The sequence below is a fragment of the Terrapene carolina genome, unplaced genomic scaffold (genome assembly GCF_002925995.2).
Source record: "Terrapene carolina triunguis isolate 2854851 unplaced genomic scaffold, T_m_triunguis-2.0 Scaffold84, whole genome shotgun sequence".
Taxonomy (NCBI): Eukaryota; Metazoa; Chordata; order Testudines; family Emydidae; genus Terrapene; species Terrapene triunguis.
Genome location: NW_020664435.1, coordinates 6,531,089 through 6,547,999, shown reverse-complemented (window position 1 = coordinate 6,547,999; position 16,911 = coordinate 6,531,089). Strand labels below are relative to the sequence as shown.

The window sequence follows — 16,911 nt, the reverse complement described above, 5'->3', positions numbered from 1 at the left end:
TTAAAATGCCTAAATAGTATGTAGATTTAACCACAGGAGATGTTAGAGGCTAATATTATCCTTTATACAAGTCTTTTAAAATTAAAAACAACATAACACATGCTGCCTACCAGACAACTAAGTGCAAATTTTAACTCCAAATAACAGCAGAGATTGTGAAACAAACCAGCCCCCAAATTCAAAGTTAAAACTGCTGTATGTGCCTCACTCAGTTTTGCTTTCCCATCATTATTTCCCCCTCTCACTATGAAGCAAGTTTCGGATGGAGCATCAGTTGTAACTCTGAATACCTTAATTTCCATGTTTTGGATGAAACACATTTTTACTTTGACATTTCCACAAAAATAAAACCTGCAAAATTCCAATGTTTCTCTATGGTCCATAGTATAAAATTTATTATTTTCATGATGGCCAAATTAAAACTGGCAAATGGGAAAAAAAATGCCAGCGGTATGAACTATGGTAATTGACAATCAAGTCCTCACATTGTATCCACAGCATATTTTATACAATAAATCCCTGTTGCCAATAGCATTTCTCCTCTGCTTAGATTCTCAGAGACCAATGAGTTTTATAATTATCTCCAAACAATTTTCTCCAGAGTTACTTAAGCTCTCTCTAAACAGCTGGGTGTGCTGCCATGCAATATCACCATCCCCTCCACTTAGTTCAGCTTCCAAAATAACTTCTGTTGCATCAGAGAAATCTGAATAGGAGCGAAGAATTTTATCTGTTGGGGGAGAAAAAAACCCCAAACAATTAAAGTTCTGCCACAGATCATTTATTTTGCTAGAATACATGTTCAAGAGGTAATTTGTAATGAACATTAAAGTGTTTGACTTGCAGATAATCAAATTATTATTTATTATTTGTATTGTGGTAGTCTCCAGAGGCTCCAGTCAGGATTGGGTGCCCCATTCTGCTACATGATGTACAAATATAAAGACAATCCCTGCTTTGAAGAGCCCATATATCTCCTGTATCCACGTCAGGTTTTGCTGGATCCTAATTTTATTTTCCCCAAATATGGAAAAATGTGGCAGGTTGGAGTTATATATTGATTGTTCTCACATATTTCCTTATCCTTGGCAAAAAGCCTGAGTGGGAAAAGGTTAAAATGCAATTGCATTTTAACTTTCTTTATTGCTTACATTGTTTCTCCCACCTCCACTTCCCTGCGTACTAGTGCGTTGCATTTGCATTAGCACTTATACCGCATGATTTAAAAATAAAATCAATCAGATTTCACACTTACCTCCAGTCAGATCAACTTCCGCTATGTTGGAGCGCAATCTCCACCTTATTCTTCCACTGTGAAACGTCTGACTGTTCGTTCTAATGGAAACATTGTCTATTTTTAGATCAACTGACCCACACTCAAACTTCCAGCAGATGTAAGCAGAGGATGACCCTTCTTTTCGGGCTAAATAAACCTAAATGGAAAAACATCATGGTTAAGGTATTGAAAGATGGATGCTGAACATAGATCAAATGAAATGTCTTTAACTGTTGTATAAGGGCACTAAACCTTGGCGTAAAAAAACTTTATTACGTTTTTTAAGTCATTGAAAAATAAGTTTGTACACAATAAAACTTTGCACAGAATCTCCTTCTAATACCTTATTCCTGTTTTTACCGTGATATTGGGTAACTGCACATTTTCAGTGAAGTTTACTTCATTGAAATAGTAGGGGAAGCTCTTTAATGTGCTGCGTGGTATTTTAGTGACGTAGACTCATACTGTTTTAAATATGTAGGGTTCTGCTTTTAAGTAAATACAATGGGCCAGATTTTCCATCCTGTTTTGGCTCCTTTGCCCTTCTATGGTAGCGCAAATGGCCTGTGTAACAAACAAAGAGATGTGTGGGACTCAACTGGTGCAGCTGGCTTTGTGCCACCCTTTCTAGGCCTTGGCATGCCAGGAGTCAGAGAGGGGATGACTAGCGTCCACTACATTCCAGCAATCCCAATCACTGTAATGATCCTTTTGGGGCCATCAGCAGCTGGCATATCTTGAGTAGACCTGAAGTTTCCTGCCTACATTACATAGCCTCCTTATTTGTGCTACCTATACATACTGCTACCCTTTACTGAAAGAACTGCAAGCAGTCTGAATCTAGAAGGACAAAATCCAGTTTACATTCTTACCCATGAATGCAAATTTTTTTTGGAAGATGGTTAGTGTAGACTGTAAGAAAGAACCTGAGGATACAAGGTTTTAAAAATCCAATGATTTTAGATGAACAGGTTCTTAGGTTGCTCCTTACATTGTGCTTATTAGCACCATGTGCTGCAGATGGTTCTGGGGGAATTTGGCCTATTAAATTCTAGTTTTCTTCAGTTGGTTCTAGGATCTAATTCTATGAAGTTTTACCTCAGGGACATGTTCGTTTACAGCACTGCACTATATAAGTAAGATGGCGATTACTGCTGATTGGGATACTAAATAGAGGATCAGCAAATCCACTTTACCTGCATCAGTTTGCCTTTCTTATCTTTCTGCTTTGCACTGCAGTTGGTATTTCTTCTCTACTGCTTTGCACTGCAGTTGGTATTTCTTCTCTACAGCTTGTGGACTGAGATCCATAGTTAGCTTTACGTTAAAAAACAGTTACCTACCTTTTGTAACTGTTGTTCTTCGAGATGTGTTGCACATGTCCATTCTGATTTAGGTGTGCGAGTGCCCCGATCACAGCTGTCAGAGATTTTCCCCCTAGTGGTATCCGTCGGCTTGGCGCTGGTGCCCCCTGGTGCAGTGCGTTCATAGCGCTGGTATAAGGGGCCCCCACCAAGCCTGGGGAAGTCTGTCTTTGTCTTTGACTTTGTTCATTACTTCCCACATGTTGTAATCATATCAACCCAGCAATGCCTGCTGGTTCGCTATCCTCAACTGGAGTCCCCCCATCGAATAGGCCTTCCTACCCAGAAGGTCCATTTTCCTGGGCTCCTTTGGATTGGGGGTAAACCCCGTCTGACCTTCGCGGTCCTTTTTGTTGGCAGCCGCCACAATGAGGGATCCCAGAGAAGGATGAGAGAACAAGAACTCACAGCCTTTTGCGGGCACAAAGTATTTTCCTTCTGGTCTCTGCTGTGGGTAGAATGGAGGCAGGAGTCTGCCAAATGGCCTTAATACGTCCCAAAATGGATTTGTGTAAGGGCAGGGCCACCTTCGCAGGGGCTGCGGCCAACAGAATGTCTAGGAACCCATCTGATGGTTCCTTGACAACTTCTGCCTGCCAAGATTAGAGGCTACCCACTTTAACAAGTCTTGGTGGGCCCTTATGTCATCCTGCAGCGGGGAGAGCCCCTTGAGCATGAGCTCGTCCTCTTGAGACGATGAAGAAGAGATGTGCACTGCCATAGTGTCCACTGCAGCCTCTTCCTGAGGCACAAGAACTTGGGTACTGGTATTGGTTCTGATACTGGCATCAGTACCAGGGAGTATCCCTTGCTTAGGCAACGGTGTTGGGACATGCTCTGGCATCAGGACCGGTACAGGGGGTTGGCTCCAGAGTTTCCCTGTGTGCCCCTGGTGCCACAACAGTCTCTGAGCGCACCAAGTAGGAGCACCATGAGCTGGTCCCTTGGCCTGGGGGAAGCCCCCACAGGTTCCAAAAGCCCCATTGTAGGGGTGCCAGACGCCATGGGCCCGGCGCCTTGGGTCATCCCTGCTCCCAGCATGCCCAATGGTACCACTGTCTGTGGGGGCTGACGCAGTGTCTCCCTTTGGTGCCGGTGTCTTGAATAGTCGGATCCCGAGTCCGGACTCGATGAAGAAGATGACGTGGAGGTGGAGGACCACGGTGGGGCTGATCGGTGCTGTGGAGACATCTCTGGCGAGGCAATGAAGGGGGTTTCCCCCTGGAGGCTGGTCTTGAAACTGGCTTAAAGGTGGTTGATGCTGCGGTGCTACTGAGTGGCGCCATTGTTGCTGCGTCCTGTCTCCCGTCTGGGCTTGGTATCGACAAAGTCATCAGCTCAATAGCAGCCGTGTAGGCTTCTGGGGTCAAAAGCACTACAAACTGGTCTGCCCGGTGCCAACCAGCTGGTTGGTTGAGCGCTACTGGGGTCTGTGGCGCCGGTGCCTCTGCCAGTGGTTGCCACGGTGCCGGGGAGGGAGAGCGGCCCAGCCTGGATCTCGCTCTATCCCAATCTGCTCGCTTGTCTCCCTTCAGTGCCAGCAAGCAAGTCTTCTCCCGGTGGCCTCGATGTTTCTTCTTTGGTACCAATGAGGAGGACCAGTGCCAAGAGCTCTTAGCCACCAGCGGAGCACTTTGTACTGACGCTGAAATACTCAGTGCCAAGTCTGATCTCTGCTCCAAGGCGGGTCTCAGCGCCGCCTCCATAAGTAGGACTTTCAACCTTGCTGCTCTTTCTGCATGTGTGCTTAAATTCCCAGAAGATGTTGCAGCGCTCTTTCCTATGACACTCTCCCAAACACTTGAGACAACTCAAGTGAGGGTCACTAGTAGGCATAAGCTTGCCACATGAAGAGCACTGTTTAAACCCTGGTGCCTGAGGCATGTCCCAGTACCAGGGGAGGGACAGAGCGCATCTCTGAGCATGGAGAGGAGTCCCAGTCCTAAACTATGACTACTTAAATGTACTGAAACTACTAAACTATCAAAATCTAACTATTTACAATGAAAAATAGTGGAAACCACTAAACCACTTTGCTCAAGACAAAGAGGTGAAGTTCCAACAGCTGCATGGGCAGTCAGAAGGGACCGAGGAGCTTGGGCTCGGCGGGGGCCCCTTATACCGGTGCTATGAGCGCGTGGCACCAGGGGGCGCCAGCACCAAGCCGACGGATACCACTAGGGGAAAAATCTCAGACAGCTGTGCTCAGGGTGCTTGCATACTTAAATTGGCATGGACATGTGCAACAGATCTTGAAGAAGAACTTTACTTTTTGAGTAGCCTTTGTTGGTTTCCTCTCCCTTCATTCCAAATTAAAGGATGAACCTATTTTTTTTCTTTTTATTTTTTTTATGAAGGCTTCTCTGGCTGAAGACTTTCTTGGACAGCTGTTTAGCTGGACTCCAACTTCTTAAGCTGTACATCTGCTCAAGTTAAAAGACTGAACATTCCACAAGGTGGCATTCTATAGATCTGCCACGTCATAGCTACAAGCCTGATGGGCATCTGGTCAGTTCTCCTACCCACCCCCAATTCTTCCAACTTCATGGAAGAGCTGCTTACTGCTGGTAAACTCTTCTTGCTCAGTCACACAAATCAGTGCTCCCTACTCCACTTGTTACATATACCCAGGGTAGAGAGCTGAGCAAAAGAGCAGATATATGTATTTGAACAGAGCACTCCCCTGATTAGTGGCTAGTTTTTTCACCTGACCCATATGTTTCTGGCAAAAATGGGAAGGCTGATTATATGAGTATCTGAAGGTGGGAGGTATAGCCACACTGTTAGTAGACGTGGGTGTCGCAACCCTATGCTCTGTCATGACGTCTGGATGGCCAATTGTCGGTCAGAAGGTCACATCGGTGTCATGTGCAGCACCTTGGTGCCGTGTGCAGCGCCTTGGTGTTGTGTGCAACACACTGGGGCTGTGTGACCATTCTCGAACCTTCCGCCTGGTGAATTGTGGGTCACATTCGTACCGTGTGCTACAATTCCGGCGTGCCGTGTGCATAAGCTTAGCGTGCCGGGTGCAGTATCTGTTTACATAGAGGGCACCAGCTCGGAGCCTGGTTGGTGTAGGAGCGGGGAACCAATCAGATGCTAGCACGAGCAAGGGTCTTCGAACAAAACTATGTCCCTCGCCTAAATCAGCAGGAGTGTCCACGTGTTAGCTGGAAGGCCTGATCACCCTTTCAGCCAGGATCTCCTCCGGATTTAGCCGACTCGTGTCGTGTCATCTCGGGTTACATCTCGTCATGTCCCTGGTGTCTGTACTGCTGGTCAGCTGCGCCTGGAGTGTGGTATGTACATATTAATTTTTGTAGATATTCTGTTTTTTAGGCCTTTTTTCTTTATGACTTGGTACCAAATCTCATGTATAGTGTATATAGGACGAATTATTACAGTTTACTCAGTTTTGTATGTTTGTTCTGGCTTTTCAGTAAGCAGTTGGTTGTAAATTATCTGATTCCTTGTTGTTAAGTGTACATAGACTGTTTTATATTACTGCCCTGGTGATATTTTTGGTTGGTTACTTGTTCCTATTTCAATTGAATTTGTGTTGTTAGTTCGTAAAGGTGCTCCTCCCCAGCCCAAGTTGTAATTCATCCCCCATTAATAAACGGCCACCTGTTTTGAATTATAATCTGCCTCTGTCTCAATTTTCCTCTTCCACTCGAATCCTCATTCGAACCTGTATTGGTCTCAGACAGTGGGAAGGCTGGGGAGTGCCTAGTCTGATCTCTTACCCTTCCCTGTTCTTCTTCCTCCACTATCCCACTCTGCTGCATCTTCTTTTACCCTTCATCTTCCACTCTAGCTTTTTCTCTCCTTTCCTCTTTGTGCACTTCCCCATCCTGTTCTCCCATGGTGCTCTGACAAGCTGTTGTATACAGGGTCAGCACAGCAAATTTCAGAGTGAAATTAACTTCTCTGGTAAGCTTCATTTTCCATTGTGGATAGGAGGCAAAGCCTGGCCTATGTTGGTGGTATGACTGGACAGAGGGAGCTGTCAGGCTAACAAGATGTTAGGGAGAGCAAAACAATAGTCACTAATATAGAATGCTCAGCTCCATACTTGGTGGTTGTTTGCTAGTAAATGTCTCCTTCCCCAGTTTAGCCTTAATTCCTCTCCCTCTTTAGATTTGGAGTGCATGATCCTTCTGTTGCTCAGTGTATCAGCAGATGGGAAGGGTTTAGGCAGGGTCTTCAATAATCTGGGTAACTGACAGCTTTTTCCCTTCTTGCAGATGGAGCTGTAAGGTTTAGCATAAGGAATTTTTTCCTTTTTGTCTGTGCAATGAAGAGATATGATATACTACAAAGTTATTTCACCACTGCTGAAAAAACAATTTAGACTCTTTGAAAAGAAGTATTCCTTATTAATACATGCAGTATTGTGTGTGTCCATGTGAACACAGGGGGAAGGGTATCAGAGGGGTAGCCGTGTTAGTCTGGATCTGTAAAAAGCAACGAAGACTGTGGCACCATATAGACTAACAGATGTATTGGAGCATAAGCTTTTGTGGGTGAATGCCCACTTCGTCAGATGCATGTAATGGAAATGTCCAGAGGCAGGTATAAATGTGCAGGCAAGAATCAGTCTAGAGATAACGAGGTTAGTTCAATCAGGGAGGATGATGCCCTCTTCTAGCAGTTGAGGTGTGAACACCAAGGGAGGAGAAACTGCTTTTGTAGTTGGCTAGCCATTCACAGTCTTTGTTTAATCCTGAGCTGATGGTGTCAAATTTGCAAATGAACTGAAGCTCAGCAGTTTCTCTTTGAAGTCTGGTCCTTTGAAGTTTTTTTCGCTGTAGGATGGCTACCTTTAAATCTGCTATTGTGTGTCCATGGAGGTTGAAGTGTTCTACAGGTTTTTGTATATTGCCATTCCTAATATCTGACTTGTGTCCATTTATCCTTTTACGTAGGGACTGTCCAGTTTGGCCGATGTACATAGCAGAGGGGCATTGCTGGCACATGATGGCGTATATAACATTGGTGGATGTGCAGGTGAATGAACCAGTGATGCTGTAGCTGATCTGGTTAGGTCCTGTGATGGTGTGTATGGATTGGTTCCTGAGTTAGAGTTACTATGGTGCGGTGTGTGGTTGCTGGTGAGAATATGCTTAAGGTTGGCGGGTTGTCTGTGGGCGAGGACTGGCCTGCCTCCCAAGGTCTGTGAAAGCGAGGGATCATTGTCCAGGATGGGTTGTAGATCACTGATGATGCATTGGAGAGGTTTAAGCTGAGGACTGTAGGTGATGGCCAGTGGAGTTCTGTTGGTTTCTTTCTTGGGCTTGTCCTGCAGCAGGAGGCTTCTGGGTACACGTCTGGCTCTGTTGATTTGTTTCCTTATTTCCTCGTGCGGGTATCGTAGTTTTGAGAATGCTTGGTGAAGATCTTGTAGGTGTTGGTCTCTGTCTGAGGGGTTGGAGCAAATGCGGGTGTACCTCAGCGCTTGGCTGTAGACGATGGATCGTGTGGTATGTCCGGGGTGGAAGCTGGAGGCATTAAGGTAGGCATAGCGGTCGGTGGGTTTTCGGTATAGGGTGGTGTTAATGTGACCGTCACTTATTTGTACCGTGGTGTCTAGGAAGTGGACCTCCTGTATAGATTGGTCCAGGCTTTAAAGGTAGGCATCCTACAGCAAAAAAACTTCAAAGGACAGACTTCAAAGAGAAACTGCTGAGCTTCAGTTCATTTGCAAATTTGACACCATCAGCTCAGAATTAAACAAAGACTGTGAGTGGCTAGACAACTACAAAAGCAGTTTCTCCTCCCTTGGTGTTCATACCTCAACTGCTAGAAGAGGGCCTCATCCTCCCTGATTGAACTAACCTCGCTATCTCTAGACTGATTCTTGCCTGCATATTTATACCTGCCTCTGGAAATTTCCATTACATGCGTCTGACGAAGTGGGTATTCACCCACGAAAGCTTATGCTCCAATACATCTGTTAGTCTATAATATGCCACAGGACTCTTTGTTGCTTTTTACAGGGGGAAGGTAGGCCATAAACTTTAGTGTTCCAGCAGGGTTCTTGTTATCTGCAGAGAAGTCAGTCATCCCATTCTGAAAGGCAAGCTGACTTTATTTCCAATTTCTCATATCAGTTAACAATCCTATCTGAAGCGGGACAGTAAAATCTGGCAACTCCAACTGAATCCTTAAGCATTAAGAGAAATTTGATGCAAAATATGCTTAGTAATATTAGACTTTATTGGGACTATTAATAATCTAGAAAATTCTACAGAAATTTCTTTAATTGCAATCCTTACCATTTTCCAATCCGTTTCAACCTTTCTCCATAGAGACTCCGTCTTCCACACACCTTTCTCCCAGCCAGTGATTTTTTCATTATTATTGGAAACTCGTGTATAGCTATCTTCCACTATATTGTAACTGAGGTGGAAGAGTTTAGACGTCTTCTCTTTCCCAGATGGAATAAAAATGACTTCTTTTCTCATCTGAACAAAACCAAAAACTATATATTGGTGTTTTGCAATATATTTGAAGGGATCATGCTAATTTTATTTTTGCTTTTTGTTTAGCATAAACATTTGGCAAATATATATATTTGATAAAGTAGATCGCCATGCCGTTATCTATTATATAAGCAGTATATCAAAGAGGTTCACAGTTCTTTATGAAAAACTGTACAGCAGCCAATCTAAAAATACTAGAATTTTTTTTTGCCATTGAAAAATGTTTGCCCCACCTTAGAAATTTTACATTACTTTGCTAGAATAAATATAAATCTTCCACAGAGAAAGGGGAAGTAATTTATTTTAAAATAACTAATACCATGAATCTGTCTACAGTAAATAGTTGTTTACAAAAGAATTTTCATGCTCGTTTATGACAGGGGGCTGCAGGAATTAGGTGTGTTAATCAGATTTAACAGACTGACAAAAAAGCAAATTGTTAAGCTATATTAAGAGAGCAAGCATAGCTCAATGACTAAGCTGCAACTTTCAGCATAACTATAGCAATGTACAGAACAATGCCTTTCTAAATCTGATAGGGAAACAAAAATAAAGGTGGGCTTTCAAAATTAAGGTTAAGTGTGAATGTCATAAAGATAATTAGAAAACAAGGGAAAATGAAGTATATGCACTTAAAAATAGATTTTTAATCATCCTTCATATCATGAGATTCAGTAGACAGAAATAAAGTCCCCTAAAATATGTATAGTTGAAATAAACACTAGTATCTCAAATCTGAGCATTGCTATGAAATCCATTAGTTCCACTTAACTAGCTCTAATTCGGTATTTAGATTGTCATCCTTTTTACATCAAATGACAAGATCACTCTGAAAAGGATGTGCAAAATGGCAGGAATAATTCATACCTTTGCGTACTGGCCTATCTAGAGGGATTGTTTTTAGGAAATTCTGTCTCTCCACATAAGGAATTAAGAACATAAAAAAACTCCACTTAGCCAAGAACCTTGAGGTTAGGGGGGATTATGTAAACATTAATTAATCTCATTTTGTGGGAGTTGCAGTTACACATTCACAGTGGGTTCTGATTTACATTTTACACACACACACACACACACACACACACACACACACACACACACGTAGAAAACTGCTCTCAAGCTTAATTAGATTCCCCAGAATTCTTGAGGCAATTCTCATCAACCTAATGTGTTGATTTCCCAAACACCTTAATTTCAGTTTTCTTAAATTTCCTGCTTTTGTTATGTTGTAGCTTTAATCAAAAGAATGTCAGTCATGAGCCTATAATTAAGAGACAAACAATTTAGACACCCCTAAAATGATCACCAGTTCACAAATTAAATACCTCTGAACCAATTTCATCTCTGGCTACTCTCCAAGCCATTGAACCAGATATCCTTCCACCAAGTTCACCAGGTTTAGGAGTTTTGGGAGAAATGAACTCAACAAGCTCCACAATTATCCTCTCCAGGAGCACTCTCTTTCTGCTTTCTGACAAGGATTGTTGTCTCTGTAATAATTAAAAAAAAGTGCAAAAAACCTCAAAGAAAAAATAATCTTTCAGATTAGTTCCAAGTGTATCTCAGTCCTAGAATGATACCATGCGGAAGTAAACATGAAAGAATCTAGATTTAAACTGATTGTTAAAACACTAAACTGAGATCACATGCATTAATATGCCTCAATCCTAATTGTATAGTTACTGCATGGCATCATGCAGTGACTTTAAAAAATGTTTGAGTGCCCTAACTGCATATGTCCACACCTTAATCTGTTTGGATTTCTTTTAAAGTAAACTCTAATTGAATTTCATGGTATTATAATGCATGTTTTTGCATCATTAAAACATCCTTGTAATGTATTTTATTCTAAATTACTGATATGTACTCTCAATCTTAATGTATTTTTTTGTCTGGGAATAGAAAAAAAACAGACTTGACCCAATAATCATATCTTCTACATCGTGGACTGTTCTGGTTACCAGAAGTCCTGGTTTGGTGAATAAGTCTAAGCATAAAAATCATATCATGCTTGAAAGAGTAGATTCACATTGATGAATGTCATTACAAATGCAGTATGAGTTGCATATTTTTAAGAAGCAATAGAATTGAGTAAAATCATACCATTACATTTCAAGATAAATCAAGTGAGCCTAAAGAAGTCTGGTATGTAGAACAAGAATTATTATATAACATACTTTTACCATATGATTAAAAAGGCTGGGTTTTCTTGAGAAAGTGACTTTAAGATGCATTGGACTGAGAGTCTATTTTTGTCTCAATGATTTCCATGTCAAATGTGCTAAGATGACATGTAACACTTCTTATTTCTTCATGGACAGTCCTGCAAGCAGCCTGAGAGTTGAGTCAGGCTGAGTTCTTCTCTCACAGCCAGTAAAATAAGTTCTGCAAAGTGAATTAGGCCCTCTCTTACAGCTATACAACCTTATGGTCTTAAAATTATGGTCTCATTGAAGTTGTGAAACTCAACTGTTTGCACAGGTATAATTGATTAAATTTATTTGACATATCTGTTGATGCACGAGAGAGAACAGAATCCAGCTCACTTTCTCTGCAGAGCCAACAGGAGTAAAAGGTAATAATTTCCTTTTCCCCAATCAAAGTAAGGAAATATGACTGACTATGCAGAGAACAGACTGGTATAAGTAGGTGACACTTTTACAGTTACTTCACAGAGGAGAACTACACTTTAAGAATTCTCAACTGACAAAACTGTTATACTGTGACTGGTCCTGAAGTGGTCTTATGTAAAATCAAAGAACGTATAAATAGCAACATTTAAATTCTTTGTAGTACACAGAGACCTTTATCAGGACTGGGCTCCCTTGTCCAAAGAATTTACATAGTCTGTTTCCAATACATGTCATTTTAACAAATCAGTTGAGGTAAAGCTACGTACCAGTTTATTAAGCCTCTCTATGGTTTCACGCAAAGCTGCTTCTTTGACCTGTGTCCTTCTAGAAAGTAATTCTTCGTGTTTACAGGAATATCTCCAGGTGACATCAACAACCTCAAGTATAAGTTGCAGAAGTTAAAAAAATACATATAAACTCTGCCTCTTAAATGTGTGTATTTTAAATAGACAATGTGATCAAGAGACTGTCTTCCCTTACAATAATCTAGTACAGGCGCGGGCAAACTTTTTGGACTGAGGGCTGCATCGGGTTTCGGAAATTGTATGGAGGGCCGGTTGGGGAGGGGGTCGTGGCCCGGCCCTCACCTCCTATCTGCCCGCTGCGGGACTCCTGCCCCATCCACACTCCCCTGCTCCCTGTCCCCTCACCACCCCCGGACCCTCGCCGCCCCATCCAACCCCTCCTCTCATTCCTGACGGTCCCCCCAGGACCCCTGCCCCATCCAACCACCCCTTCTTCCTGTCCCCTGACTGCCCCTGGAACCCCTGCCCCTGACTGCCCCCTGCCGCCCCATCCAATCCCCCCTCCTTCCTGACTGCCCCCCTGGAACCCCTGCCCCCATTCAACCCCCTATTCCCCCCCCCGACCGCCCCGACCCCTATCCACCCCCCCACCCCCTGACCACTACTTCAAACTCCCCTGCCCGCTATCCAACCCCCCCTGCTCCATGTCCCCTTACCACGCTGCCTAGAGCACCGGTGGCTGGCGGGTGCTACAGCCACGCTGCCCGGCTGGAGTCAGGCCACGCCGCCGCCACCACCACGCAGCACAGAGCACTGGGTCAGGCCACGGCTCTGCAGCTGCGCTGCCCCAGGAGCTCACAGCCCCACCGCCCAGAGCATTGCGCTGGCGGTGGAGCGAGCGAGCTAGCTGAGGCTGCGGGGGAGGGGAGACAGCAGGGGAGGGGCCGGGGGTGAGCCTCCTGGGCTAGGAGCTCAGGGATAGGGCAGGACTGTCCCGCAGGCCAGATGTGGCCCGCGGGCCGTAGTTTGCCCACCCTGATCTAGCAGATCCCATTAAAATGGTATATGATGCATGGCTTCTTTCTCAAGGCAAATTTGTATTTTTATTTCATAGCATATTATTATCCCTACCCCTACCTCATCCTTGGAGAATGCAATTACATAGGAGAGCTTCTTTCCCCAGCCAATCTCATAGAGAAGAGGTTTATCACAGACATTTTCACAAGGGTCACAATGAAGCCATCTCTGCTGGGATGAAGAATATACCTCACTCCACACATGATCTGCATGAGAGACAGGCCGAGGAAAACACTGAATGTTTTAGATGGGTTTTCTATTCTTACAGTTTGAGATATTTAAACTCTTCCAAATCAATTAAATGGGGAGCATAACATTACTCTTGAGGGCATTCTGTGCCAAAACATTAAATTCTGCATAAAAAAAAATTAAAAGGTCTGTGCACAATATTTTAAAATTCTGCAAGTTTTATTTGTCAATAAATAAATGCAGAGGCTCCAGCATGGCAGTGGGGAGCACAGGCCACTGGCTGCACAAAGGTTGGGAGATCACCCTGCAGCCTCCCCGCTCCCTACCCTGGGGACATGCACTTAGGGGTGAGGCTGCACCCGACCCTGACACAGCATAAGGCCTGGGCCTGCCCCAGAAACACCCTGGGGCACTGCCTCTCTGCGCGAGGCACACCAGGCGTGGGGCAGGCAGGCTCAACCAGGCAGGATCTAAGTGTGGAGGGGCTCAGTGTGGGGGGATCCAGGAGTGGGGTGAGAGGATTCTGTGTGGGACAATCTGGGTGTAGGCAGCTGAATGGGGGATCTAGGTGTGTGGGGGGGTGGGGGGCGGTTCCAGGTGCCATGGCAATAGGACTCTGCAGGGGCTTCCGGTGAAAGTGGTTGAGGTTCAGCAAAGGGGTCTGGGTGTGGGGGTCTCATCAGGGGGGTCTGGGTGCTGGGGAAGTGGGGCTTGTTGTGGTGGGGGTCAGTGGCATGGGGGTCTGGATGTCGGGGTACAGAGGGTTGGGCTCTTCAGGGTGGAGGTTTAAGTGCAGGGAGCTCAGTTAGGGGTGGTCTGAGTACAGCGGTGGGGGTTCGAAGGCAGAGGGTCTGGGTGTATGAGGTGAGGCTTGATGGGGGGTGTCTGGGTATGGGAGATTCGGATGCACGGGGGTTGGGCGGATGGGGGAGCAGCTCCCTGTACAATGACCCCTCCCCTGCAGCTGAGCGATGGGGGCAGGAAGCAGGGGAGAATGCTGAGCTTCCTGCAACTGGGGGAGAATCCTGGGGGTGAGTCTGACACAGCCCCAGCCACTCAGGGTAGGAGCCACTGGCTGGGGTGTCCCAGCCCCGCGGTGATTTACCTCTCCGCTGCTGCTCTGGGTGCATGAAACAATGTACCTGCGCAGCTAGGGAGTGGTGCGTGACTGCTCTTGCAGCTTCCTTTTGCTTCCCTGTCAGAGTCATTTTTCTGCGGGGAAGCAAAGAAATCTGCGGGGGATATGAATTCTGCACACACACAGTGGCACAGAATTCCCCCAGGAGTAATAACATGGAACTGTGAAGAAGGAAGAATGCATTTTCTGTTCATATTCCTTCAGAAACATCTCCTTTTAAATGTGAAAGCAAAAACAATGAATTCTGCTTATTTTTATTGAAAGTAGGAGAACCTGAATGTAATATGTAATGTAAGATATAAAGATTTCATCATGTTGAAAACAGCAGTCTAACTTCATTTATAGAATATTTCATGTAATCAGACAAGATGGAAATTTAACCTAGATTTTGTTCATAAGATACTGTGAAACTTCAGAGGTTACCAGTTAGCTAACATGAACACACACATCTAATGGTTGTAAATCCCATTTTTATGCATGCTTATACTAAGTTTAAGGTGTTCTAGAGCACTGATACCTGTTGAATCCCAGACATATCTAGCTTCAAATCCTATAGCTCTGCAGCACAGTGTAAAACAGTTAGCCCACTCTCCACAACGCCCACATCTTGTTTCCAGAAGTTTCTCAGGATTATTATACCTAGAAAAATTAAACTTTATTCATTGTAAATTATGTGCTTTGTACACGTTAATGGACTTTAACAGGAATATATATTTCCCTCTTCTAAATCTCTGAACCATTATACAGTAGAACCTCAGAGTTATGTACAAGAGAGTTACGAACTGACTGGTAAACCACACACCTCATTTGGAACTGGAAGTATGCAATCAGACAGCAGCAGAAAAAAAAAGAAAAAGAAAATACAGTACAGTACTGTGTTAAACGTAAACTACTAGAAATAAAGGAAAAGTTTTAAAAAAAGATTTGACAAGGTAAGGAAACTATTTCTGTGTGTTTCATTTAAATTAAGATGGTTAAAAGCAGCATTTTTCTTCAGCATAGTAATGTTTCAAAGTTGTATTAAGTCAATGTTCAGGTGTAAACTTTTGAAAGAACAACTATAACGTTTTGTTCAGAGTTATGAACAACCTCCATTCCCGAGGTGTTCATAATTCTGAGGCTCTACTGTAGTCCTCTTGATTAACAGGATATCTGTTCTCAGTGCCATTGAGTTCACACTTGTTGCTGAAGATGATTGTTGCACTGGACAAAATTAACATTTGGCTGACCATCTCCTTGTTTCTAAGAGAGCTAAAATTTACATGACTGTTCTTATTTTAAAAAAACTCAATGTAAGTAGGATTTTTGTACCCTAACCTTATTGACAGATGTCAGCACAATTCTGAAATTAGTACATATCTGTTGCTACAGTCAGCAGAAGTATGCCCTTTTGTGGGCTCCCAAAAAAAGTGCAATGGTTTCTTTCTTTCTTTTTAAAAACCACTTTGATAATGGCATTTATTAATTAAAATAATTATATACAGAAAATACACTTGGTAAGATCAGTCAAATATTTAGTATAAAAACAGGGCCCTCTTTTTAAATGCAATAATTTTTTTAAAATTAAGCATTCTAGGCTGATTGGTGATAAAATATAAATATCAGAGCCCACAACAACCCCATGGTACTGCTTAAAATGATCTATGTATGTATTATAGTAGGGTTTTCAATCTATGTAAAACAAAATACAAGCAACGACCTCCCAATAATTTACAAAATACACAAATACAAAGTAGAATTTTAGAAAATCCAAGGTTATGTGCTTACCTTGGGAATCTATTGCTGAACTGGCACTGGTTACAGTGATGATTTTCAACTTTGTTTGCATTCCATCTCAGATCTTCATCGTTAGGTGATAAGATACCTTTAGATTCTGTCTGACCACCACACTTGCTGCAAGGAAGGCTATTCACCCATTGGAAAAATTCACCCTTAAACCACTGCAAGAGCTCCAACAACAAAAAATCATCTTCATTCACATGGGTTCCTATAACATTAAAACATAGTAATTCAAACAACATTAACCAAGTTCAGATTCATTTGACCTTTCCAATATCTACATAATTACGATATCTGGACCTTTATCATAACTTAGAGTTGAAGTATCAACCATGAAATTATTATATAGATGGTATTTTTCAAAAAATTAGGTTTTAAAGACTGAATAATGGTAAATAATGTTTTTTAAAAAGACAAACAGCCAAAAAGAAATTAGAATAAGGAATTGAACAGAAAAGGATTGAACACAGAGAAATTTAGCATAGAACGTAATAACTCTTATATTTTTCCAAAGGTATGGAAAAAACGGTTACTCACTTTCTCGTAACTGTTGTTCTTCGAGATGTGTTGTTCATGTCCATTCCAAGCAGGTGTGTGCGCGCAGTGTGCACGCCAGCTGGAAGGTTTTCCCCTAGCAGCGTCCATAGGGTCGGCCTGGGCGCCCCCTGGAGTGGTGTCTTCATGGCGCACAATATAGGGCCCCGCCGACCCTCCACCCCCTCAGT

General features: G+C 43.3%; 1 protein-coding gene across 2 annotated transcripts in view; it reads right to left on the bottom strand.

Annotated features, from left to right (window-relative positions):
• Positions 1-339: 339 nt before the first annotated feature.
• The window catches only part of NGLY1 (N-glycanase 1), a 58,956-nt gene continuing 42,384 nt past the window's right edge, over positions 340-16,911 (bottom strand). For both annotated transcript variants that reach the window (XM_024214552.2, XM_029910973.1), the window contains exons 5-12: positions 16,175-16,394; positions 14,925-15,046; positions 13,141-13,286; positions 12,025-12,135; positions 10,451-10,615; positions 8,919-9,107; positions 1,256-1,433; positions 340-730 (exon numbers count right to left, since the gene is read on the bottom strand). In XM_024214552.2, the coding sequence (XP_024070320.1) occupies positions 555-730; positions 1,256-1,433; positions 8,919-9,107; positions 10,451-10,615; positions 12,025-12,135; positions 13,141-13,286; positions 14,925-15,046; positions 16,175-16,394 (1,307 nt within the window). In that variant the 3' untranslated portion in view covers positions 340-554. The remainder of the gene's footprint in view (positions 731-1,255; positions 1,434-8,918; positions 9,108-10,450; positions 10,616-12,024; positions 12,136-13,140; positions 13,287-14,924; positions 15,047-16,174; positions 16,395-16,911) is intronic.